Source organism: Fusarium flagelliforme (genome assembly GCF_020744385.1).
Source record: "Fusarium flagelliforme strain FIESC 12 MPI-CAGE-AA-0113 chromosome Unknown B0J16scaffold_3, whole genome shotgun sequence".
NCBI lineage: Eukaryota > Fungi > Ascomycota > Sordariomycetes > Hypocreales > Nectriaceae > Fusarium > Fusarium flagelliforme.
The window spans coordinates 4,109,989-4,134,413 of record NW_025763505.1 but is presented as its reverse complement, the minus strand read 5'-3'; the positions used below and the strand labels follow the sequence as shown (position 1 = coordinate 4,134,413).

Genomic DNA, 24,425 nt, shown 5'->3' with positions numbered 1-24,425 from the left:
TGTTCGAATTTTGCTTTTTTGCACATAATTGTGAGATTGGATATCGGGATTTACTAGACTGTTATTCAACAGCAGCTCAATAGCTATCTAATACCACAACTTAAACTGTCAACCGTCTGCTCCATTCGTTTCAAAGTGATCACGTAGGCAACAGAAGAATTATGCACTAAGGCTTATGGTAATAAAATAAACTAAGTGCTAGTCTAAGCCAGCATAAGATGAATGAATTATTTCGTCCCTTCTTCTTCAGGCACGCTAACGGTGATGCCTGTTACCTTGATTTTATCGTCCAAGAATGAATTCCTCGTAGTTTTTTGCTATTTTCTTGATACCTTCCTCTAGCTCCCAACCCTTGACTTCGCACACATGTCGGTACATGTTCTCCAGCGCTTGATCCATGTGTTCGCCTGCTATGTGGAGATCACTTTCTACGAGAATGCTGTCATCAGGCAGGGCACGCAGTACCTCATCGGTCTTGGCGCTACTAGCATCTGTGCTGAGATTGACAGCCGTTGATAGCGAAACGAAAATGCGAGCTGGGATTGTTGGATTGAGGTACTGCTTCAACACTTCAACGTTGGCACTGAATGAATGAAGACATATCCTCGGGGGATATGGGTTTTCACTATCGTCATCTTCCTCATCCGAAAAGTCCTCGGCGCCCTTGGCGACGAGACGTCGTTTTCGGCGTGAAATGTACTCACGCTCATGGCCCTTCCACGTCGCGGCAAGAGTGTCATGGAGCACTCCGTGAGCCTGTACACCATGTACACTGACAGCTCGGCGAGTCTTGGCGGCGAGGCGGAGCTGTGCAGCGAGAATCTCGCGCTGGTGCTCTATCCTTACTCGATGGGGACTCAGACGTCGACCCTCGCGACCGCCAGCGGTGAGAGTTGAATCTCTTTCTGCATGCTCAGAAGGATTCCATGGTTCGGGGAGACGAAAGGCTTTATCAACACCAATTTCGCCAACCAAGGCATGAGGATTGGCAGATAATCGAGATTCTGTCTCTTTGAGAAAGGCGCTCACCGCAACGGGGGTGGGTAGAGAGGCAACAAACTCCGGTGACGGCTCCGGCTGAAGAACGGCGTTATAGTGGGCCTGTTTTGCGGCGGCGTCGGAGTCGGAGTCGGAGTCGGAGTTGGAGTCGTGGTCAGAGGCAGGACCGGGACCGGAGCTAGGACCGGAGCCGGAGCCGGAGCCGGAGCCGGCAGGCTGATATGTCGGGGTGTCGGCCGAGTCGTCATAGAGAAGATGAGAAAACCAGGGGTGCCAGCCAAAGGAAGGGACCACACAAGCATTGCATTCTCCAGAGTTGTCCTGGAAGAGTTGCTTGAGGTCCTTGTTATGGTTGCTAGCAACATCTGCAACCAGATCCTGATCCTGTGCTCGAGTTGACATGATAGTCAATGCAGCTGCACGCATGGAAGGTATATCCTGTATGGAATCCATTGTATCGGTTGGGTGACAATGCGCATCACATATGGGCAGATGCCAGGGGAATTGGTCGCCCGTAACAGGGACTGGCTGTTCATCGTAGTTGTGGGTGTGTTGGCACATGTTGGCCAAGGTTGGGTCAATCAGAATGAGTTGAGTTTACACAAGTACACTGTAAATGTATATGGTTGAAATTGACATGTGTGAAGTTCATCGTCGATGGTTGATGAGGCTTAGTACTTACCTTGGGAAGGCTGGATGGAAACAAAAGAGTAAGAGTGATGTCAGCGGGGAAAGCTCCTTCCATGATGTGGATCATGATGGGGACGGCAGGTGGGTAACAAACGAATGGTCGTCTAAGGCTTAGGCTACTATAATAAAGTAACCTCAATGCTAGTCTATACCAGCATAAACTGACCAAATTATTTCGTCTCTTATTCCCCTGGGGACCAATTCTTCTAATGCCCCGAGGGGACGGGATCGAGAGAGGCTCCAAGTGGAGTTCTATGATGATGAGGTGTTCAGAATACCTATGTAACAAAACAGCACCAAATTAGTGACCAGCAAGCTCTGTCTAGCTGCAGTACAGTTATCTTGGCGTAAGATTGAATTACTGGTGGCTGATGCCTCGGCTGGTAGCGAACTCATGTGACGTGGGTGGTTCGCGTCTGTTATCATCGGGCAGTCTCTAAAACAGCCAACTCTTCAGTAAGCTGGGCGGGTTGTTTTAGTGCTTTCCAAGTTCCAGGGTCTTTTTGGGTTATCGTCGATGATAGATGGGGATAGGGGGATCCTTGAAAGTTTATTTCTTTGGTTTGACTTCCACACCAATTGATAAGGATATTGTCCATTGAAATTCATAACATCGCAGTGTTCAATCTCCACTTCGAATCATGTTATGTTCACATTGATATTCCGTGTCACACACTGTAACAAAGCAGTGGTATGCGACGTCAGTGTACATTGACATTCTCCTTACAATCACTTGCATCTCTTCAATGCACCTTCCCCGCACGCTCTTCCATGGTGTGGCTTGTTCTGTTGCCGTACGATGGTCACCTCAGATACCTGAAAAATGACAAGCAAACGACCCTAAGCCAAGCCAGGCCAAGCCGTATCTTTTCACATGTGATTGCCTCCTATCCCTCACTCTTTTTTCTTCTCTTCTCTTTCCCTTCTCCTCTTGTCGCTGTACATATTTATTATTGCTTCCTACAGCTTCACTGTAACCCTGTAGAGTCGCATTCTACCGTCCTTGGTGTATTAGAAACTGTTTCCAACCCCTTCCTCCGGGCGCCTCGCTTTGACTTCCCCGGAAACGATCTATCGAATCACGGCTTTGGGACATGTCGACGTATATTTCGTCCTAGAGCGGCATCCGTAGGCTCTAACTTATCAGTAGAGCTCGGTACTTCAAGTCATCAACTACTATACATTAGTCGCCCACCTCTTTTAGGGCCATCCCTTTCTTCTTCATCTTCATCTTTATCTCACATCTCTCATCTCGTGCCTTCATCTGTAACAACTAATTCCATCAACAACTCTGCAACTTCCTCGTGGTCATGTACTGCTAGGCTCATCTCTGTAACACCATCCGTCAAAAATGGCTCTCCTCAATCCCGTCTACGCTTTCGTCGTGCCCTTCCTTTTCGTCGTCACTGTTCCTCTCGCTGTCTTCGCCGGTATCACAACTACCATTGCCTTTTCTGTTCTTATTCTCCGAGTACTGGCCGTCTATCTCGACGTAGCTCTGTCCTTCGTCCCGCATTACCTAGGCGGACGAAAGATTCGGCCTTACCATCCTAATAATCATTACTTTCGTCAACCACTTCTCGAGAACCCAGGTTCTTCGGCTCTTTACACCAATCCGGTACCACCTTCGGCTGGGTCAACAGCTTTTGAATCATCACTAAAGAGACGTCGCCATCGAAGAAGCTCCAGTGCCCTATCTACAGCGGGTACTGCTACGCCAATTAGTGAAAAGGCATTTGGCTTGCTTCCTAGCATTGGCCCAGAGAGGGATTTTGAAGGTGTGGGCGGTTGGCGGCTAAGTGGTGATGACGAGACATGGACCACCATCAATTCAAGACTTGAATTACCCGATAAGCAATACCATGGACGCAACCATCATCGTTCCCCTTCTGGTCCAACAACACCTGGAGAAGGCGGATATCTTATGATGAAGGGCCGCACTCGAAGCCCGTCAGCAATACGCACTTCAGCATCTCCCAACAGCGGCCGCACTAGGACACCATCTGGTCCTCGTATCGCTTTTACAAACAAATCCTTTATCGACAGCTACTTTCCGAGTCTCAAGACTTCACCCAAGGGAGGACTTAAAAAGCTGCCCTCTCAAGGAGTTGTCGACGCATAGGTCCCTGAGACACTAATGCAATCATGTAAATTATTATTACGACTTGATGAAAGATATGGGATCGGGTGATAACTGGGATAGGACCAAAAGTGTCAAAATGAATAGTAATTCGGGGATCTGAGGGCGTTTGAGCGAGATTTGTTACTTAAATTGGGTATGAATAATATGCAACATTTAATTTAAATCCTGATGTTGTTCAAGAAAAGGAGCACTTGAACGAATCGCACTCTCATTGTGTACTAAATTTATGTACCTCTCAATGCCTTGTTTCCTGGTATCTGCAACGCCAAAAACGCCAAACCTAGGAAATCCATTATCATGATAACATTACCAAACCAAAATCGGACATTTTCTCTTTAAAGAGTCTGCCAAAAGTAGTTTGCATAGAAGAACCGAGAGAACTTCTTGTCCATGTTGACAACATGCACATCTCCCTTGCGATCATTTCGGATGACCGCCTTGGACCACTCGCCATCCCTATCACCACGCTCAATGTCGATGCCCAGGCTGCGATACACCTTGAGTCTCAGCAGCACTTCGTCATCAACAGGGTCTCGTCGTCGGGCGTTGGCAGCAGCATCTCCTTCCACGCCCTGAAGTTCGAGCTCGCGCAGACGGGCCTTTAGGTCAGCTGCAGTAAGGGCAAGACGTTCCGCATCGGTTTCAGCGTCCGCAGCAGCCTTTGCAGTGCGGAACTTGAGGGTGTCGAGACGCGCGATGTTCGAAGCGTGATCCGCGGATGAGTGCGAAGTTACAAGGTCGTCATGGCGCGAGGTGTGGGTTGCGAGCTGGCGGGAGAGCTTCTTAAGTGATGATTCGGCTTCGCGGACGCGAAGATCGCGGGCTTGTTGGAGTGTGGATAGGGATTCTGTGACGCGTGAAACAGCGGTTTTGTCTGGTGCGATGTTGAAGTTCTCGATTGTGTGGTGAATGAGCTGGTGGTTTGTTAGGCATGATTCAATAGGGGTTTGATGGATAATGACTTACAGTCGCAGGTTCTTCGGAGAGCAACATATTGGCGGATGCAATTGATTTTCTTCAGTATGTTAAAGAGAGTGTTCTGATTAGGCTTGTTAGAAAACGTGAAACGTGATTCCGTTGGAGTTTGTTTAAGTGGTTATGATGAACCTGGTGTTTTTGCCAAGTCAAGTTACCCATTTGGGATAAGTACTCTCGGTCGTCACGACGACAATCTGGGTTTCCTTATCAGAACTCGAAGATGCACACCCCACCTCGAACTTTCTCCCTCCATTAGCCGAACCTTTCCCGACGACGCCGCACATCGTCATCGGGTCCCGCCACAAGCAGGCAAGCAAAGAGAGCAGTGAAGCCGAAAAGAGCTACCTCTGAATAACACGTGCGAACCTTGTCCTTGTCTTGACCTGTCTTGTCTCGCATTCCCACCTTTGACCTAGATAGTGAGAACCTCTGCGCATCAGCTTTTCTTCTAAAGCTGTCAACTTCATCCTTTTGTCCCTCTATCGCACTCGGATATCCGTCAAAATGGTTACCGAACTACCATGTGAGTTCCCATCTGCGCCAAACTGCATGATAGACAAGGTCTTTAACATATATACTAACTATGATGATAAGATGCGCTCGATGCCGAGACGTTAGTTGTTCTGCCCTGCGATATCGAATATCATATATCCTGACTGATGGCAACAGGCCGCTAAATCCCTCCGAGCTCAACGTCCTAAAAGCGCAATATGAGCGCGAGGGTGAGATGGTTGGCGTGCAAACCAAGTTCAACTACGCTTGGGTAAACTTCACTTGTCCTAGTTCTTCCAACGATTAAGACTGACATACGATAGGGCCTCGTAAAATCCAACCAGCGAAACGACCAGCAGCTTGGCGTCCGCCTACTCTCGGATATCTTCCGCATCTCCCCCGAGCGCCGCCGCGAATGCCTCTACTACCTCGCCCTCGGCAACTACAAGCTGGGCAACTACGGCGAAGCCCGCCGTTACAACGATCTCCTCCTCGACAAGGAGCCCGCCAACCTGCAGGCCGCGAACCTGCGCTCGCTCATCGACGACAAGGTTGCCCGCGAAGGACTCATGGGCGTCGCCATCCTCAGTGGTGTTGGTGTAGCGGCTGGTGTTGTGGGAGCCTTCCTCTTGAGGAATGCTAGAAAGAGGTAGAGAGAGAAAAAGAGAAAGTAAGAAAGATGAATGGGGGCAGAAAAAACGTGTAGGAGAATTATATTTGCATGGGCGGCTTCGGGAACACGATTATACTCACTCTTCGCTATAACCTCTGGATTGGGCCCTTGTTTGGAGTCTTGACTTTACGAGATATGCTTGTACTACATAAATGAAGCGACTCTTATTATATAAGTTAACCATTGTTTAACTGTTGTCCGCAGTATCTGAATGATATGTCAAGAACATGCGTTTCACCTTGGTCATAGTCAAGACTTCATGAGTCTCGGTGTCACTAGCCGAACTAGACTGCGGTATACATAGGATGTCTACAATGTGCTACATAGGGAAACACAAGGACGAGACAATCATTGTGTAGCTTACATATTCGCCTAACTTCGGCACTTGAACCAAGACATTTCTTACAGTCGGGACCGGAACAGGCTTTAGGTATTTACACAGGGTTATAGGACTACGTCTATGGTATTGTCAGTGCCTTGACCCATTTATTGGAAGTTCTATGTCGATGGATGATGCTACTTGAGTAAATAGGATCACGGTCAGTCACGGCAAGCGAAAGTGAAGACTAGACAAATAAGACAATGTTAAGGAAACCAAGATCAAGCCAGCTAAGAAACAAACCAAAGAGACAACGCGTCACCGTCTAGGGGTATCGCCTGCTGAGATATTATAACCACCTGATCTCAACAAACGTACGACTAAAATACAACAAGCTGCTGCTCGACAAACTTCCTTGGTGAAGCCACCCATTTGATCTTATCTAATATTATCCATGACCGAAGCACCACCAAGCCCTTGGTGGAAAAGGAACAGGTATTCGAAGGTACAGTAAGTGGGCAAGGCCACAAAGTAGAGTAGGTAGGGGGTCCAGAGAGCCAGCATGTCTCCCAAAAGTATACGGCGAATGGCAACACAAATGGAACATTTACATATTCCACGTCTCTCCCAACGAGAAGCGCTCAGATATAAACACCTTTCGCCGGTAACCCTGCTGTGCTTCTCTCCAAAAGATGTTTTCGTGTGACAGATTAGAGTGAGACCAACAGGTCGTCAGGCGTGACTTGGCTCATAGCATGGCGGAGAACAACGCTTGCCTGTAACTTCCAGCCATACCGAGACTCCTGTAAAGCCATATAGTCTGCATCTCCCATCTTGCACGACTATTGTTCATAAATGACTTTTTGTTCCGTCTCCGTACGACAATCATTCAATGTGGCGTGTGTGGTGTGATGTGATTAGGAGACAATGTTTTGTTTCTTAATTAAAAAAGGGTGAGAGAAAGAGGCGACAAAGAAACTAGAATCGAATGCAACGAAAGGCGTCGAGCTGGTATTGTATGGGCATCATGGGTACTCAGACATGGATAAAGAAAGATGAAAGGAATGCGCAGGTCGTCAAGAAGTTGGGAGCTTAGCGAAGAGAGAAACCCTTTCGCTTGCCCTCCTTCTCTATGGGTCGTCCGCTCTCGACGCGTTGCTTCTTGTCTTCGAGCTCGAGTCGTTGGCGGTCGAGCTGCTCCTTCATCTCCTTGTGTCGGGCGTACAGTTCCTCTTCGGACTGCTTCAGCTTGCTCTCCTTTTCTGCCACCTTTTGCTGGAAGACCATCTTCATCTCGGCCTCCATCTTGGCAAGCTTCTGCTCGTGCAGGGCACGCTCCTCCTCCTGCTTCACAGCAGGGTTGACCTCCTTGAATACACTGGGGTCTTGAGACACGCCCATGGCAAGCAACTTGTCGGTACGGTAGTTCTCGTAGAGCTGGTTGTTGGTGTGCTCCTTGAGCTCCTCCATGTGGGTTCGGATGAGCATTTGGCGAAGCTTAACGAAGTCACAGTGCTCCTCGTTGTCGACCTCGATGATACCCCAAGGGTAGGCACGACCGCGGATCTTGCGACCATCGGCGCTAGTGATCTCGTTGTTGGCACCAACGACAGCGAAAGGAACCTTGGACATGATCTCGTTGTTCTCGGCGATTGTCTCCTCATCGTCGAGCTCGTATCGAGGACCCTCGAAGATCTGGATACCGTGGTGCTTGATATCGGCGAGGATCTAAGCCGGTCAGTAATTGTAATGTTACCACTTGTTTCAGAAGACTTACTCGGGACTTGAAGGCAGCGATCTCCTCATCGGTAAGGGTATCAGCCTTGGCAATGACGGGGATCAGGTTGACCTTGGTGTGAAGGCGGCGCATGACCTCAATGTCGAGAGGCTTAAGAGAGTGACCAGTAGGCTGAATGAAGAAAACACAAGCATGGATTCGGTTGTCGACGATGTTCATGCGGTTGACCTTGTTCTCAGCATCCAGGTAAGAGTCGAATCGCTGTTCAATGTTGTCGACAATAGGGCGCCAGGACTCATCGTTGTTGACGAAATCACCGAAACCAGGAGTGTCGACAACAGTAAGGCGGAGACGGACACCAGCCTCCTCAATGTCGGCGCTGATGGACTGGATGGTAACGGTCTTGGGAATAATGTCGAGGCTAGGGCCCTTGCGCTCCTTGGGGGGGTAGAGAGAGGTGTTGAAGAGAGTGTTGACTAGTGTAGACTTGCCAAGGCCAGATTCACCTGTACTGTTGTTAGTTGGGGTCTGCTATATTTACTGGCTTCTATACATACCAACAACCATGACGTTGAAGTTGAAACCCTTGCGCACACTCTTTCGGTGCCATTGGTTGGGCAGGTTGGCGAAGCCGACATAGCCCGTAAGCTTTCTTCGGACAATGTTCCTGTTGTCAGCAGCGGGAGGTGGCTGAGAAGGAACTACTCAAAAGATTAGCAAGTGATCTATAGTCGATCCTGGGCCGAGAATAACTTACCGTTGGCGGGCGAGGCCGAAGGAGGCAGCGCGGGGGACTCGGCGCCTGGAGAATCTATTGAGAGACATGTTAGCAAATTTCCATCAACCGAAAGCTAGAGATAACATGATGCGCAGGTAGGTGTTTGAGGAAGATCCTGACTCCATAACAATCGTAAGCTGGTTCCCGGACTTTGACTCTCGGACGGCATTATGCTGTTGGGGTGCGATCCACTGGACTCTTCAGGCTGGTCTGGAACCATTTCATCGCGTTGAGAGTTGCTACGTTGCTCGTCTGCAATCGGCGTATCCACGTCAAGCATACTGCGCATACGGCGTACAGTCGTCGTCTGAGAAGCAGGCAGTGGTTGCCCGTTTGGAGAAACCTGGTTCAATGGGAGACTACAGGCTCTCATGTGATTTTCTGAGGATCGGTGCGGTAATGTGGGAATAGGTGGAGGGTCCAGGAATAGCAGGCTGTTCGTTCTGGAATGCCTAGCTCTTCTTGGAGTTCTGTCTAGAACTCTAGCCGGGTCGTATGGTGTTTTCGAATCCTGACGGTAGAACGACATTTTGTAACGTCAGGGGCGGATGATGTGCTGATAGCCAACCAGGAATGCTGTCGGGACCAAAAAGGGGCTAAGGGCAGAACCGATAGACTGTAGATAATTGGGAACAAACGCCGTCGAGGATATCGTGAATCGATGGATCTTGCAATGATTGTTGCCGCTGTAGAGGCATCCATACTCCAAGCCTCGAGCAAGTGCGGTCGTCCTCGTGGTCGACATCGGAGGCTCCTTCCACAACCTCTACCTGGCGCATATGCCATGTCGGAAGACACGCGTGCATAAAAAGAAAGAATAGTCTTACCCATATTGAAATATCAAGAACGGTCGAGGTGGAAGGACTTGTAAGAAAGTGCGAGTTCTAAGCCAAAGGTCGCAGGTTAGCTACGTCAGGGAAAAGGCCAGCTAGCTACATGAGCTTGGTGGAGTGTTTCCCAAGGAAACAACGAGAAGAGCGCCCGTCTCGACACTGTATCTCCAGGCTACAAGGGCAGTTTGGATGGAAGTATCGTCGGGTCGGTCGAGGGCGCTCTTTCTCGAAGTCGTCGTCGGGAGGATTCAGGAGTGGAACGAGGATAGCAACTCACGGAAATACCAGGAGACGCGTGTCAATGAGCGTCGTAACGAGAGTAGACGAAGATTAAGAAGGAGGCCTCGGGTTTATCGACACAGGACCTACTCTCACGCACGATAAAGGGCGATCGAGATAGAAAAAGTAGCAATGATGATGCTAGAAACGGGGGGTTAGGGAAAAAAAGAGAGAAGGTGAAGTCAAGGAGAAGAATGGGAAATTTTGGAGGCGACAGGCGGACCAAACAAGGAGACGAAATTCTGATGTGCTGTGCTGTTCTCCCAGCAGAGCAGCCCAAAGGCAGAGAACCGTGCTTCAGCAAAAGGGGTTTAGATGAGCTAGCTCCAAATTTGGTTAGTATGGGTCCCTCAACTTACATGATCCAGGGGCATATTCTGGAGAATTAGCGAGCAGGGTCGCTGAAGGGCTGCTGTCGAGCCTCGAAGGGTGCTCCACCGGGTATTCTGATTGGCTTTTAGAATCCAGGTCCAATTAACGGCGCGGGACAGGGGTTAGTCAATGGTAGGATGGGAGATTGGGGAGGGAGTGCTCTAGCTTCACCTCACGCAAATTAACAGTAAGGTTCTGTATCTTGGCTTGGCCTCCTGTCGGCATGTGCATGCTCAATTGCCATACAAGTTGCTTTTTTGGAATTCAGCTTTGCTTCTGTAGAAGTTCAGCTTCATGTTGTCATTACCTGGCTTTGCTTGAGCTCTGTCTCCAAATTTCTAATTGTGGCTGGAGCTTCTCCTTACTTAACGTTAGATCCATTCATTCCCCGAGCTTGGAGCTCACCTGAGGTTGTTTCTAAAAGGGGAATGCTACTTTAATCATGTACATCCATACCTAGCCCGCCCTCGTGGTCATGGAAAACTTGACTCGATCAGCATTAAGAGACGAAATAATTCAGTCACCTTAGTCGACTTTAGACATGTTCTCAGGCCATCTATTTTCGTCCCTAAGCTCGGGCTCCCAAGTCTTTTGATCCCCCTAGCTCGCTTGTGCTTCAAGTATCGTATCAACGATCTTTTATGTGCTGCATATCAACATCGATAGGGGCACTGACTCCTATTATTACTCTCTCCATCATGATCTCCATGCATCAATCGTTCCCTATCCAAGCTGCACTCCTATTTTTGTTCACTTATTCCAAGGCATTCGTAATGAGACGTTACTAGACATAAGACAAATACCAAGACATAGGTCGATCAACGTTGTTCTGAAGGGCTGGGGGCTCTAATTCCCCCTTCCCACTCATAACCAAATCTTCAATACTTAATCCTACAAAGGAGTTATCGTTGTTTATCGTTAAGCTATTTGTTTGTTGCTCATCCTAGGCACCAGGAGGTGATTGATCATTAAACACTGGACTATTGTCCACTCGCCGTCCAGTCCGGTCACGCCTCTGCCGCTCCCACGTCTGTGCTAGAGCAGTCCCTCGTTTAGTTTCCCTTCCCCGTCCCGGTCTCCGTTAAAACACCAAACATCGCCAACCTGCAATCCGTCCGAGTTGTTTCCTTTGTGGGTCTGGGCGTTCACCCATGCACTCTACCGCCCGGCTGGCCCATTCACATCACTCAGTCATGAGCCAACCTCGTCTCACTTACAGTGTTCGTCATATTAAGTTGTTTCCGAAGTCATTACAGGGCCCATCAAAAAATAACGTCAGTTGTTGAGGCACATGGCTGTTGTTAAGCTTCGAGTGTGATGTTATGGAGGACTCAGCGAAGGTCATTGTATTCTAGGTACTGAGATCAACTGTTGATGCCGAGTACTATGTTAAGAAAACTCGTACTCTCAGCAGCCCTAACTTTGGGGTGCGGTCTATTGGACATGAAAAAGTTACGTTGCGAGACTGGTTTGTACGTGGACTGATCAACCCTGAACCAATAGGCCGGTTTATGTCAATCCGCCAACCATCCTCATCCCGTGTTATAATTGTATACGAGTTTACATGCAGCCGTTGCATCCTTCACACAGCAATAACATCGTGCTGTATCCGACGCAATCCCGCCCGTCTTCTGTTACCTACTCTATCGTGTACCACCAACCTCGCGCGGATCGTGTTTTGCATGGAGAAGGCTGATAGCAAGGGAGGATCATGGCCCGTAATTGCATTCCAGGCCAACGCAAGGGTCTTTCTGATATTCGTGCCAGCATAGCAGTGTTAGTTACCGCCTGATCTACTTCACTAGCCTTTATGCGAAGCTAACAATGGCCAGCTGACATAGCAAATTCTTAAGAGGTCGTTGTTCCTCCCATCATGGAAAGTTCCAATGAGCCGATTCGCCAGTCCTCTAGGGTAGTTTTGTCTTCACTACAACCTGAGCAGTTTTATGCCGAGCAGAATCTAGTCGTTGGTAATGGCGGCGTGTAGTGTGCAATTACAATTACCTCTGAGTCGGTAAATTTATTTTAATCTGAGATCTTATTCATTTACGTGGCCATGTAAGTTATCGTTGTCTTCTGTTGAGACTTCATGTGTTTTGCTTCAATGCTGAGAATCCTAGTTGAAGCCCTTCAGGTACCGAGACATTTCAAGTTCTTGACGGATAGCGAATAGAAGGTCAAGCGTAGGGAACAAATTTCTTTTGCTGAGTTGAATCTAGTATCTATATCATACTGTATGCTAATACTGAGCCAGCCCTGATGTCAATCCTTTTAATTACATGCCACATTCCCGTCTAATAAAGGTATAGTACAATGTCGTTATTCTGCCCGGACGCATCAACCAAAATTTTCGTACAACACGATTCCCTTAGACTAGACCAGCCTGCTGGCTAGCAAAGAATCGCTTTGACTCGGCACATCGCTCACTCTTGCAACCAGGGCATCGGAGACCCATCTGCTTCGAGCAAGCCTTGTTCTCAGCAAGGTGCTTCTTGGCGATGTCGGCGAGAGCCTCGATGAACACAGGGCTGCCGTTAAGAGACTCAACTCGCTTGACGGTTTCGGGGCTGCCGCTGTCGGCAATAACCTCCTGGTCCAACTCGTATAGGGTTTCAATGTGGTCGGAGGTGAAAGCAATAGGGATCAACACAAGGTCCTTCTGGCCCTTGGCGACGTAGTGCTCTACACTATCCGAGGTTTGAGGTCCCAACCAAGCAGATGGACCAACCTGAGACTGCCAACACAGTCGGTAGGGGTTGGAGAAGTCAAGTCTTTGCATAACAGCATAGACAGTCGCCGCAACCTCAGCAGGATAAGGATCACCTATAATTTGTTAACATGCATTATATAGACCAAACGATGGATAGACGAACCTCTGTTGACAACAGACATGGGCAGACTGTGAGCGGAGAAGAGCAGGACAGCATCCTTTCTTCGCTCCTCGGGGTACTCTAGAAGCTTAGCCTCAATGTTTTGAGCAAACGCCTCGACCAAGCCGCTGTGGTTAGGCCAGCGGTCAATAACACTCCATGTAATAGTACCGTCACCAGGCTCCTTGTTGGTCTTGCCCTCAAGTCTGTGCCTCCATTTCCAAAGCTCGTTGATGCTGCTGCCCGTTGTTGAGCAAGAGTACTGAGGGTATTGTGTGAATGCGACAGCGCGACCACCCTTGCCATTGCCGAAACCATCCTTCAGCAACTGCTCGTACATCTCCTCGGTCAATGGGTTCGCATATCGGAAAGCGACGTATGGCTTGTGGGGCGCAGTTTCGGGTGAGATCTTGTCCAAGATCTTACACATCTCGGCGTTTTGGTATTCGGACCATTTTCGAATTGGAGAACCACCGCCAATGGCAGAGTATTGCTTGATGATCTTGGGTGTTCGTCGCTTTGAGATCAGAGGACCAAGGTAGTTTTGTAAAGGGCCAAGAGGGATCAGATCGCCATCAGCCTGAGACAGGTGTCAGTATAAGATGCCCGATTGGCTGATACAACTTACAAATAGACGACTCAAAAAGTCGCCAACCTCGTCGGTAGTTGAAGGTCCTCCCATGTTGAGGAAGACCATAGCAGTAGGGCCCTTAGATCCGGTCGCATCTTGAGTGACAGGATGAACGGGAGTGGCCAGATACCGCCTCTGGGTAGCAATCTGGGGTAGCGCAAGACGATGCGAACTGGCCTGTGAGATGCTCTTACAGAGCTGGCCTCCAGATCTTCTCAAAGCCATTGTCAATAGATTATTACTGACTTCGAGAATTAAAGCGTGGGAGGAAAGTGATGACCAATTATTCAATTGGGAGTGGTGCAGGAATCTGGAATCATGAAACGCCTGAGGATGTAAAGAAATCTTATGTTACCTAGGTACTAAAGCGGGCGGCGATGATGCACGCATCTCCATGGACTCCGGGATCGCCTACAGCGCTCATATCGAAATTTCGCTGGGCCTTCGCTGCTAAAAGTGACATCCGGGTCCCGCGGAAACCCCGCGGTGAGCAATGTACCATTGAACAGAGTGTCATTGACCAATTGCCGAGTTGGTAATCAATCAACGAAAGATCACATGACCTCGCGCCAGGCAGCGCGTCGACCCTTGTCAGCTAGCTCGCGTTTGCCTAGAGCTATGGCCCGCTAGCATGAGATCAACCATCAGCTCTTAAAGTCAAGCTGGCCCGCACAATGAGATTGATCAATCTTTTGTAAACAACGGAAAATCACATCGATCATGGCCGATAAGCAGGATTGGAGAAACCAGGAGGAAGATGAGGGAGAGCAGGAAATTGATGAGAATGTGAGTTGGTGGAATCTCTAACATCCCACCTCAACTCCATATTGATCCACTCTTAGAGCTACAAGGCACAAAAGGATGCCATCTTGCTTGCGATAGACGTGAGCAAGTCTATGTTGGAGCCACCGCCAAAATCAGACTCCAAAAAGGCAGATCGCGACAGTCCTGTGCAGGCAGCTTTAAAATGCGCCTACCATTTGATGGAGCAGCGCATCATCTCCAATCCCAAGGACATGATGGGCATCCTTCTTTTTGGCACTGAAAAGTCCAAGTTCCAAGATTCAGGTGATGGTCGAAGTGGTCTAGGATATCCGCATTGCTACCTATTCACTGATCTCGATGTTCCCGCGGCTGAGGATGTCAAGGCTCTCAAGGCCTTAGTTGAGGAAGGTGAAGATGAAGACGAGGTCTTGACGCCTTCAGATGAACCCGTCAGCATGTCCAACGTGCTGTTCTGCGCGAACCAGATCTTCACGACCAAGGCGGCGAACTTTGGAAGTCGTCGTTTATTTATTGTAACTGACAACGATGACCCCCATGCTTCAGACAAACAAGCCAAGTCCGCTGCAGCTGTTCGTGCCAAGGATCTGTATGACCTGGGAATTATGATAGACTTATTTCCAATTGCGCGAGGAGATGGATCCTTCGACCTCAACAAGTTTTACGATGTAAGTGCCACTCAATGGAATGCTACGAAGTTGACTAACAAAACAAGGATATAATATATCGCGACTCTATTGGGGAGGCGAACATGTCTGAAGTCCGAACATCAAAATCAGGAAACGGATTGACTTTGCTCAGCTCTCTTGTCTCAAATATCAACTCGAAGCAGACGGCAAAGCGAGCACTATTCTCGAATTTACCATTTGACATTGCGCCCGGACTCCGCATCTCTGTCAAGGGGTACAATATCGTGCATCGTCAAACTCCAGCCCGAACTTGCTACATCTGGTTGGATGGTGAAAAGCCGCAGATTGCCGCAGGCGAAACCACGCGCATTGCGGAAGACAGTGCCAGGACAGTCGAGAAGGGGGAGATAAAGAAGGCCTATAAGTTTGGTGGTGAATACGTCTACTTTACCCCTGAAGAACAAAAGTCGTTGAAAGACTTCGGGTCTCCCATGATTCGCATCATTGGCTTCAAGCCTCGCAGCTCGCTACCTATTTGGGCAAGTGTCAAGAAGTCTACATTCATCTTCCCGAGCGAAGAGGACTATGTTGGTTCAACTCGAGTCTTTACAGCACTCTGGCAGAAGCTGCTCAAGGACGACAAGATGGGTATCGCCTGGTGTATCACTCGTGCCAATGCGCAACCGATGCTAGCTGCCATTATACCGTCCAGAGAGCGATCCGATGACGATTCAGGCACCCCTTACCTGCCTGCTGGTCTTTGGATCTATCCTCTCCCGTTCCAAGACGATTTACGAAACATCAGTCCACCAAACGAAGTATTGCGTAGCTCCGACGAGCTCACAACACAAATGCGAACTATCGTTCAGCAACTTCAGCTACCCAAGGCCATGTACAACCCATCCAAATACCCCAACCCAGCTCTGCAGTGGCATTACAAGATCCTTCAGGCCCTGGCGCTGGAGGAAGAAGTGCCCGAAAAAGCAGACGACGCAACAGAACCCAAGTACAAGGCTATCAGCAAACGTGCAGGCGGTTATCTGGAGGAATGGTCAGAGGGTCTAGCAGACGAAGCGGGCAAAGTTGCAAACAGTAAGGCGACCAAGCGTGAAACAGACGACGAAGACGCAGACAGACCAGTGAAGAAGTCCAGAGGATCTTCGGATAAGCCATCGGGCTCCTCGTTCAGCATGGAGCAGCTAAGAGCGGCAATCGATGGTGGTAGCATTACGAAAATGACCGTTGTTCAGCTCAAGGACTTGCTTGCTACCAAGGGAATAAGTACGGCAGGAAAGAAGATGGACCTGATTGAGAGGGTCGAACAATGGGTAGACGAAAATTCTTGAGAGTGAGGGGCAATCTGCCTCTACTGGCAGTTGAATGTATTGGCGTTTGAGTGTTGGCAGTTAGAGCAAAGCCGCAAGTCGATGAATACCAGATTCCATGTGTTAAATGTGTTTAATGATAGCATTGTTCTCGCCTCTGATGTGACAGTGAATAGCTGACATTCACATTCACAACCTAGGTGACTTTTAAAATCGAACCGCTTGATTTTGTGATTTCACCGCTTCACATCAAAAATTTCACGACTTCATCATAGCATATCACTACATCCTTCCACAGACTCCAGATCGTTGTTAGAGACTTTTAACTTCTGTTTATGCAACTTTATATCAAATATAGATATCAAAATGGGTGTGACGAAAGACCCATCAGCTGCTATGCACACGCCACCTTCAGCGTCTGCTAGCGGCCAAGGAAGGAACCTTCAGTGGGCCACACCCCAGTTCCAGCTGCCCCATGCGCAGCTAGAGCTAAACGGCACCCCTACCTCATCCACACCAGGCACTGGCAGGCATCGTCAGAATCTCCCGACGCCATCACCATCACCAGCGCATGGGAACCCATCGCCTCAGAAGGAGCCTGGCGCAGACGAGTACATTTCTCGGCTGTTGCGTCTGGCGCGTGACCCTCCGAATCGTGCGCAGCGCGCAAACTCTAGCTCCGCCATGGCCGATTTTCTCGCGAGCTTGGGTTTCGGAGGCGCGCAGTCGCCAGCCGTGTCGCATAATCCGCAATGCGATTCGGTTGAACAGCTCCAGCATAAGTTGCGAGGTATTCTGGACGCCAAGGCGACACCGACACGAGCCGAACATGTTGCGATTACCATCGAATTGAGAGCTACGGTCCGATTTCAGTTGCCTGTGTCAGAGTCGGAGAACGGAAACCAAGAGAACCTGGACGGTCTTGATCAGTTGCAATCAGCAGGTGCGGACGGTCACCAGGATGCGGGGCAGCTATCTCGTGTAGTTTTTGCCAACGATACGCTCATGAATCAACCTCAGGACGACCCGTCACTTCAAAGATCAGTCGCCAAACATATTATTTCAACAATCAGCTCGACAGATGGGAGTACTTGGACTGTTCGAGAAGTTTCTAGAGGAACGCAAGGATGGACATTTACGTATCTGTGCAAGGACTCACTCCAGTGTTGGAACCGACAAAACGCGAAGAATCCAGTACAGACAATTGTAGGCGAGTTCAGCCAAAGAGAGCCAGACCCAGTTCTGCATGCCCGACCTGCTTTCGACTGCCGAGGATCCATTGTAATTGCCTTCGACCGCAGCAGTCGTGCCATCACGATCAAATACGACCACACTCCTCTGCATAAAACAGTTGCCGAACTTGCCGCGCACTTCAAGCCACCGCCTCGCCAGCTAGGACCGGGTGCACAGAAAATCCAGGAACAGCAACAAAAGGCCAAGGAAAAGACGCCTAAGAAGCCCAGAGGCGAGAAGAAGGACAAGAAAGAGCGAAAGAAGCGAGAGTCAACGACCAAGGCGCAAGACGAAAATGGAAACCCCCGTAAACGAAAGAGGAAGAGCAATGCCGCTCAGCCTGCCGAAGCAGCTGATGGACCCATGATTCCTCCAGATTATCCCGGAACGCCAGCGGTTAATGGCCAAGCGGATGTGTCGTATATAAATGGCGTACAAGTGCTGGCCGATGCTGCACAGCAAGGCTTCAACGACTATCCTCAGGGGCTAATGGGGGATGGGTCAGGAGCTACAAATGGAACTGTATCTCAACAACCGGGCGGCCAGCCTGGCTCGGTAACTTTCCCGGTCAATGTCTCAGCAGCTGAGGCAAACCGCCGAAAAGAGGCAGCGACATCAATGCTTTCCAATGCCGGTGTTGACCCCACGACTTTGTCGCCCGAGCAGTTCGGGATATTCTCTAACCAAGCACCGGAATTGCAACAAGAGTCGTTGAATATGTTGGTCAAGTACGGCGCAGAACGTCTCCGGATTGTCCATCCCAGTAACAGGGAGGGCTCAGCCCAGGCAAGCGCTTCTACTGCACAGAACAGCCCAAGTGTGAATGGACCCAGGACCACCAAAGAACTTGTGCCACAGCCTAGCGCTCAGAGCAATGTGAACACAGATACTGAGGCACAAACTGCGTCTCAGACCGCAGACGAGGCCTCAACGCCAAAGCGCAAAGCGAGGAAGTTGGGCAAATCGAGAACAGCTTGCTTCCCCTGCAAAGCACGGAAGACCAAGGTAAGTCTGTCGAGTTCAAGCATTGACTGCTATGGAGCTAACATCAAAAAGTGTTCGAAAGAGAGACCTACTTGCGCTGAATGCGCGAACCATGGGACTGCATGTGAATATGCACCCCAGAAGCCACGAAACAGAGGGAAGACGGCCAAGAAGTCAGAAGCGATTGTTGTTGACGACGATGAGGAAGAAGAAGAGGACGAGGAGGAAGAGCAAGCAGAAGAAGAGGAGCAGGAAGATGCTGAAGGCGCTGAGGACGCTGAGGATGCCGAAGAAGAAGGTGATCAGGACGACGACGATCAGCAAGCCAATTCCCAAGATTACCCGTACCCACAGATGAACATTGGAAACATGGTCACTAACACCGACACGACACCCCAAAATACCCATGCCACACAAAACTACTATCAGCCTGCTCCAGGTCTGGCCATGCCACAGGCTGACCCCTATTCCACCACCTCACAACCGTTAAGCACGGCATCATCGCAGAGAAATAACTATTCTCATGCGTTGCCTGAAGTAATGCAGCCAGTGCACCACCCCCCACCCCCAATTCCAGCCCCAGCTGGAACTATAGCTCCGTCTGAGACAAGACGCTGGACAGCATTTGGTAATGGAGGTCTCAGTAGTGCAAGCGGCAGCAGTAAGGCGAGACGAAGTCTTCCATCCGAGCCTCAGCACTCCAGCGGGCAGAGTGTACCTACTACAAACCCGCAGCCATCAGACTGGGCACAAAGTACTAGCACGACGATGCCTGCCATGCCTGCCACGACCATGGCATCAGTCTCACCGCAAATGTCATACGACAATCGGTCTGGCCATGGAGACCGACAGAAGAACCAGAGTCCTTCGAATGATTCGGTTCAACAAGCGGCAGCAATGGCCAGTACAGTTATGCAGCAGGCCCAGGCTCAAGCTCAGGCACGTCAGTCACCAGTGGCTACAGCTGCCATGATGGCGCAAGCCCGCAAGTCTCCGTACCAGCAAGTTGCGGCCCCTCGAACGACTTCTAGAACGGGTCAGCGAAACCAATCGCGAACACCAGTCACGGATCAGGCACGGGGCTATCAGCCTCCTCCACCTGTTGACATGAGCCAACAGCAAACTCCACGAACTAACACCCACTATGACACATCACACATGCCCAGCGGTTCCGGCTATAATGACTATGGGCGATATGGCGGTTCCAATGCTGTCACAAGTCAACAACAAGCTATGCCAGTAGCTCAGGCAACACCAAACACTATGAGTACGTCTTATCAGACCACACCTTCAACGACTGCGAATCAGTGGTCTAGTTCATCAAGTCGAAATGATCGTTCATACGGTACTAACTCGTCGTACCAAGCACCGAACATGTATACCCAGTCATCAGCTGCCAAAGCAGCACCAGCTTCGCGCCAGAACTTCAACATGCGTTCAGGTGCGCAGCAACAGCAACATACTCGTGGCAGCAGCGGCTCTTACAGCCAGCAACAGCCACAACAGCAAGCCAACTACTCGTCGTACTCTGGATCTACACATCAGAACCAACCGAGTCAGACATCCAACCAGAAGCAGCAGCCACCAAGCTGGTACTTCCAGAACACACACAACACCTCCATACATGCAGGGAGCCAATCATCTGGCTACAATTATGAGCCGTGGTCAGGCGTTTAAGAAGGGGGAATTTTCAATCGTATAATTGCTTCTCTATCTAGAGCTTTACTATGAAAGAAGCTTAAAATTGCTTTCGGTGGGCTCGGCGAACTATATTTATTTAGCGAAGGGACGACTGCCTGGATGGCATTTGATTGCATTTCGAGTTCACGCACTCGTGTCTAGAGATACCCATGCATATCAGACAGCTGAGCATTGCAGATAATAGAGCTTTCATTGCAGTTAAGACTTCATGATGGCGTCTTATGAAAATGAATTGCAAAAATCAACTTTATTATTCTCAACTTCAAAGTAAATTAAGTGAATGCACTGCTCCATATCCCATGGTATCTCCATCATATTAAAATTTCCGATATAGTCATATAATCCGTAGTTCCAGTAAGTCATATCCAAGAATGGGGTATTGTATGAATCAAAAATATCGTCTATCATCTACTCAACGTGGTCTGAGATAGCAAACTTGCTGAGAGATCGTAGCTTGGCACCGTTAAAGTACAGCAACCAGATACCAATGATTCCAATAACACTCAAGCCACCAAGCAGACTCGTGCCCTTGGCAACACCAAGGTTATCAAACAGAGGCTGCGCAAAGAGCACGCTACCGCAAGCAAGAGCACTTCGGAAGAAGTCATTCGCAGCAAAGAGACTAGCAGCATACATGGGATAGCTGAGAGGGATGTAGACGAAGATACACTGCATAACAACGAAGACCGTGGCGCCGTAAATGGTGATACCGATGGTTGGTACTATCCAGTGGACAGAAGCTCGGGCTGTCCAGGCGAAGAGGAACAAGCCGATGGTGGGACCAAAAGAGGCTGGGAGAGCTGGGACGAGACGGCTTTCTTGGACTGGCCAGCCGCGCTTGGCGATGCGAGGGTCCATGTAGTAGTAGAGGTAGGCGAGGTAGACTCCTACACCGATCATACATGAGACGAGGACGCAGAGAAAGACGAGGCCGATCTCGCCGAGGTTCATGCCGTAGTAGACGGGATAGACACGAGGGAACACTTCGAAGACTGGAGAAGAGTTAGTCAACCGAAACTGCTGTAGTGAGATGGAAAAAACTTACAGGAGTAGTAGATTCCGTAGATGATGGCAGTGTAAATCTGGACGAACAGCACAGCTGGATCCTTGATGGTGATCTCCATAGGCTTGATGAGGGCATCAATAGCAATGGCCGAAACCTTCATGTGACGCTGATCAATCTCACTCTGCGACATGAAGCGCTCGTTGCCTGTGAGCTTTCGGAGACGTTCAGCACGGCGGAGGAGGATGTTTGCACCGCTTGTCTCAGGGAGGAGGAGAAACATGAGGATGAAGATAGGGGCTGAGGCCCAGATGCTTTCGTAAAGAGACCAGCGCCAGCCCTTGACTGGGACTGCGAAACCACTGAGGAGAGGACCAAGAGCAGCTATGAAGAGTTAGTCAGCGATAAAGGTTAGGGAGTTGGGGAGACTTACGTCCACAGTAAGCAGCAGAGACCCAGGCCATCATAGCATAAGGAAGAGCCATGAGACTGTAAATATCACCAAGAGAAGCACCACCAGAAGCCAAACAAGGCGAACCGAAGAAACCCTGGAGGAATCGAAGGACCATAAGACCAGGATAGTTCTTGACCAGAGCTGTAGGGATCGAGATGATGACGAAGAGGAACATGGTGACGATGTAGACGGGGTTACGACCAATTCGGGGAATTTCACTAAGGGGCGAGAACACAAGAGGTCCAACACCGTAACCCAGGACGTAGAGCGATAGACCGAGTGTAGCTTTGAGTTGACTCACTCCAAAGGCGTGCATGACACCTTCTGTGGAGGAGGTATAGATAGCTGAGGAAGTGTACACGACAAAGGTGTAGAGACAGATGATGAGAGCTACACCAAGACGTCTGTTGTTGGTCCAGTTGTGAGGATTCTCGTTATCATCGCTGTAGTACCAATCCACAAGGACATGTCCATCCTTGGTACGTTTAGGTACGACAGGAATAGACTTGACCTTTTCCACATCGTGTTCTTCATCAGCTTCGAGTCGATCGATGGTGTAAGCTTGTGTCTCCTGAGGCGATCTCGAACGATGTAGTCTCACAGGGACTGCATCACCACGTTCGATATCCTCAGTCTCCTTTTCTGTCTCGCCCTTTGCCTTGGGATCTTCAGTAGCTGCGACAGTGGAAGAAGCAGAGGATGCGAGGGCTGTGCCGGTGAGGAGAGTATTGTGGTTGGCACCAGTGCTCTCGTCGATGATAACGTCTGGGTTGTTGAGAACTACTTCCCAGGACTCGGGGAGCTTGAAACCGGGCTTTTCTTCGGGGTATTGGAGGTATTTGTTGCGGGTGACGAAGCGGATGAGTTGCCCCAGGGGAGCATCTCTGATGAGGTCTGCCATTATGAGCTGTGTATAGCTTCTAATGATTATCAGGGAGTCTTAGATAGAGATAAGAAAGGAGATAAAGCTCTATTTAAGCTTGTTACTGTAAATTGAGTGAGTATGCTATGGTACGAATATCAGAGACATGCAATCCATCTTATATCCCAGCTCTCCCTCTCTCTCCCTTTCGAAAAGTAATAACCGATGCTCTACGGAGCTTAGAAAGCTCAAGCTCTTGCATTTCGGATTTAGTAATCTTGTGTATAGCAACTCAACTAGCTTCAAGGATGAGAAACACTCCATGCAAGCCACTTCGGGCTAATAGACCTCGACATTACCAATCCCCGCTGACAATCCCATTCGGTACTCGGGCTTCGTCCTCCCCATAGAGTTTTCTTTTGCCTATATGCTAGACTATATTACTGTACTTGAATCCTAGATAAGCTAAAATACAGTACATGACAGTTAACTATTTTGCTGATTAGATGTCACGCCTTTCAATGGACCAGAGTCTGGACCAAGCGGACTTTAGGGCTGACTTTGACCCAATGCAAGGGTTTTAGAGTTATCCCCGGCTTGTGTCTTTACTTGTCCAGGTGAATTATCCGACTGTAGATCCTGGAGAATTGCCGTGAGATGACCACCCACTGATTATCTATACTGTACTGTACTGTCAGATTAACAATTCTCTGTATGGCGTCATTCGAGATTCGGATACACGGCTTGTTTTGCTGAGTGTAGATCTGTGAGCACTAACAAAATCATAACTTATTTGTATTTCATTCCGCTTACTACTTGATAATTGCTTTGTTCTCTTTGTTTTGAGTTCACTCTGTTGTTTCTCACATAAGCTGCACTGCACTCTATGAGTCTGCCAACTCACTTCACTTCGAATCTTAACGAGTAAAACCTCTGAAACATATCTTGATTCCATCTCAAATGTATGCAAGTCTTATCAGCACTAACATGTAAAAAAGGGTTAGACCCTCTGCTCAGTTGAGATTCCACAAAAGCTTAGCAATCTCACCACAGTCTCGGGACGTGAATCATGGAGATCAACCAATTAGACGCCATTAATCCCCTGGATTAATCACCCTCGGTGTGACGTCTCCCCGGTCGAGAGCTCCCTTGAGGCTTACGGTCTAGTTGAATACCGAGTACCGGGAGTTTTGACCTCCACGGAAGAAAGCTATAGCTAGAATTTCTAAACATATATACAATGGCATGGCCAGTTTCTATGACTCACTTAAAAATCCTTTTTCACATGAGTTCTTCCTCCATTTTCCATTCACATGTCCCAAGCAGTATATTCGTGACACCCCAATAATATGCATATTCTCATGCAGGACCCTTAATCATACAAAGTCTCAAGTGGCTCATACCCATTGAATTTTGCTCCCCATGCTGATAAGAACGTAGCTCAAGCTAGCTTCCCAAGGGCCCGGATACCCCGGAACCTTGCTTACTATAAGAATATAGGTCGAGCCACCACTTAAATTCAGGGCCTCATATTTGCCCTGTAAGGCAGAAGGGAGGTCTCGTTATTATGTTTGCCGCGTCACTGACTCATTCGTGTCCACGATAGTTGGTCTGTCAAGTGACGGGCGCGACAACATGGTGTATCTTTTTACACTA

At 49.1% G+C, this 24,425-nt stretch overlaps 9 protein-coding genes across 9 annotated transcripts; 4 read left to right on the top strand and 5 right to left on the bottom strand.

The window, feature by feature from the left end:
• Positions 1–104: 104 nt before the first annotated feature.
• B0J16DRAFT_111433 (TatD family) lies at positions 105–1,755 on the bottom strand. Its single transcript, XM_046121449.1, has one exon. It carries the CDS (start codon positions 1,558–1,560, stop codon positions 283–285), a length of 1,278 nt encoding a protein of 425 aa, XP_045985181.1. The 5' UTR covers positions 1,561–1,755; the 3' UTR covers positions 105–282.
• An 835-nt stretch (positions 1,756–2,590) lies between these two features.
• Positions 2,591–4,022, top strand: B0J16DRAFT_339205 (uncharacterized protein). The gene has a single exon (XM_046127519.1). It carries the CDS (start codon positions 3,041–3,043, stop codon positions 3,809–3,811), a length of 771 nt encoding a protein of 256 aa, XP_045985180.1. The 5' UTR covers positions 2,591–3,040; the 3' UTR covers positions 3,812–4,022.
• On the bottom strand, positions 4,023–4,986 carry B0J16DRAFT_302971 (putative kinetochore protein SPC24). The gene is made up of 2 exons (XM_046124659.1): positions 4,799–4,986; positions 4,023–4,746 (listed from the first exon to the last, which is right to left on the bottom strand). Exons 1-2 carry the CDS (start codon positions 4,823–4,825, stop codon positions 4,168–4,170), a joined length of 606 nt encoding a protein of 201 aa, XP_045985179.1. The 5' UTR covers positions 4,826–4,986; the 3' UTR covers positions 4,023–4,167.
• A 105-nt stretch (positions 4,987–5,091) lies between these two features.
• B0J16DRAFT_339203 (mitochondria fission 1 protein) lies at positions 5,092–6,173 on the top strand. Its single transcript, XM_046127518.1, has 4 exons — positions 5,092–5,333; positions 5,405–5,423; positions 5,480–5,573; positions 5,626–6,173. Exons 1-4 carry the CDS (start codon positions 5,315–5,317, stop codon positions 5,953–5,955), a joined length of 462 nt encoding a protein of 153 aa, XP_045985178.1. The 5' UTR covers positions 5,092–5,314; the 3' UTR covers positions 5,956–6,173.
• Positions 6,174–7,386: 1,213 nt separating this feature from the next.
• Positions 7,387–9,339, bottom strand: B0J16DRAFT_383131 (Septin-domain-containing protein; the record flags this gene model as incomplete). The annotated part of the gene is made up of 5 exons (XM_046131308.1): positions 7,387–8,022; positions 8,072–8,538; positions 8,590–8,733; positions 8,790–8,843; positions 8,895–9,339. 5 exons carry the CDS (start codon positions 9,337–9,339, stop codon positions 7,387–7,389), a joined length of 1,746 nt encoding a protein of 581 aa, XP_045985177.1.
• A 3,323-nt stretch (positions 9,340–12,662) lies between these two features.
• On the bottom strand, positions 12,663–14,020 carry B0J16DRAFT_265110 (uncharacterized protein; the record flags this gene model as incomplete). Its single annotated transcript, XM_046123381.1, has 3 exons — positions 12,663–13,117; positions 13,168–13,744; positions 13,793–14,020. The coding sequence occupies 3 exons, from the start codon at positions 14,018–14,020 to the stop codon at positions 12,663–12,665; spliced, it is 1,260 nt and encodes a 419-aa protein (XP_045985176.1).
• A 206-nt stretch (positions 14,021–14,226) lies between these two features.
• On the top strand, positions 14,227–16,840 carry B0J16DRAFT_339178 (SPOC like C-terminal domain-containing protein). The gene is made up of 3 exons (XM_046127516.1): positions 14,227–14,581; positions 14,638–15,246; positions 15,294–16,840. The coding sequence occupies exons 1-3, from the start codon at positions 14,516–14,518 to the stop codon at positions 16,551–16,553; spliced, it is 1,935 nt and encodes a 644-aa protein (XP_045985175.1). The 5' UTR covers positions 14,227–14,515; the 3' UTR covers positions 16,554–16,840.
• Positions 16,841–20,766, top strand: B0J16DRAFT_339174 (uncharacterized protein). Its single transcript, XM_046127515.1, has 2 exons — positions 16,841–18,770; positions 18,822–20,766. The coding sequence occupies exons 1-2, from the start codon at positions 16,899–16,901 to the stop codon at positions 20,424–20,426; spliced, it is 3,477 nt and encodes a 1,158-aa protein (XP_045985174.1). The 5' UTR covers positions 16,841–16,898; the 3' UTR covers positions 20,427–20,766.
• A 58-nt stretch (positions 20,767–20,824) lies between these two features.
• B0J16DRAFT_302957 (major facilitator superfamily domain-containing protein) lies at positions 20,825–22,808 on the bottom strand (the record flags this gene model as incomplete). The annotated part of the gene is made up of 3 exons (XM_046124658.1): positions 20,825–21,442; positions 21,496–21,837; positions 21,887–22,808. The coding sequence occupies 3 exons, from the start codon at positions 22,806–22,808 to the stop codon at positions 20,859–20,861; spliced, it is 1,848 nt and encodes a 615-aa protein (XP_045985173.1). The 3' UTR covers positions 20,825–20,858.
• Positions 22,809–24,425: the final 1,617 nt, after the last annotated feature.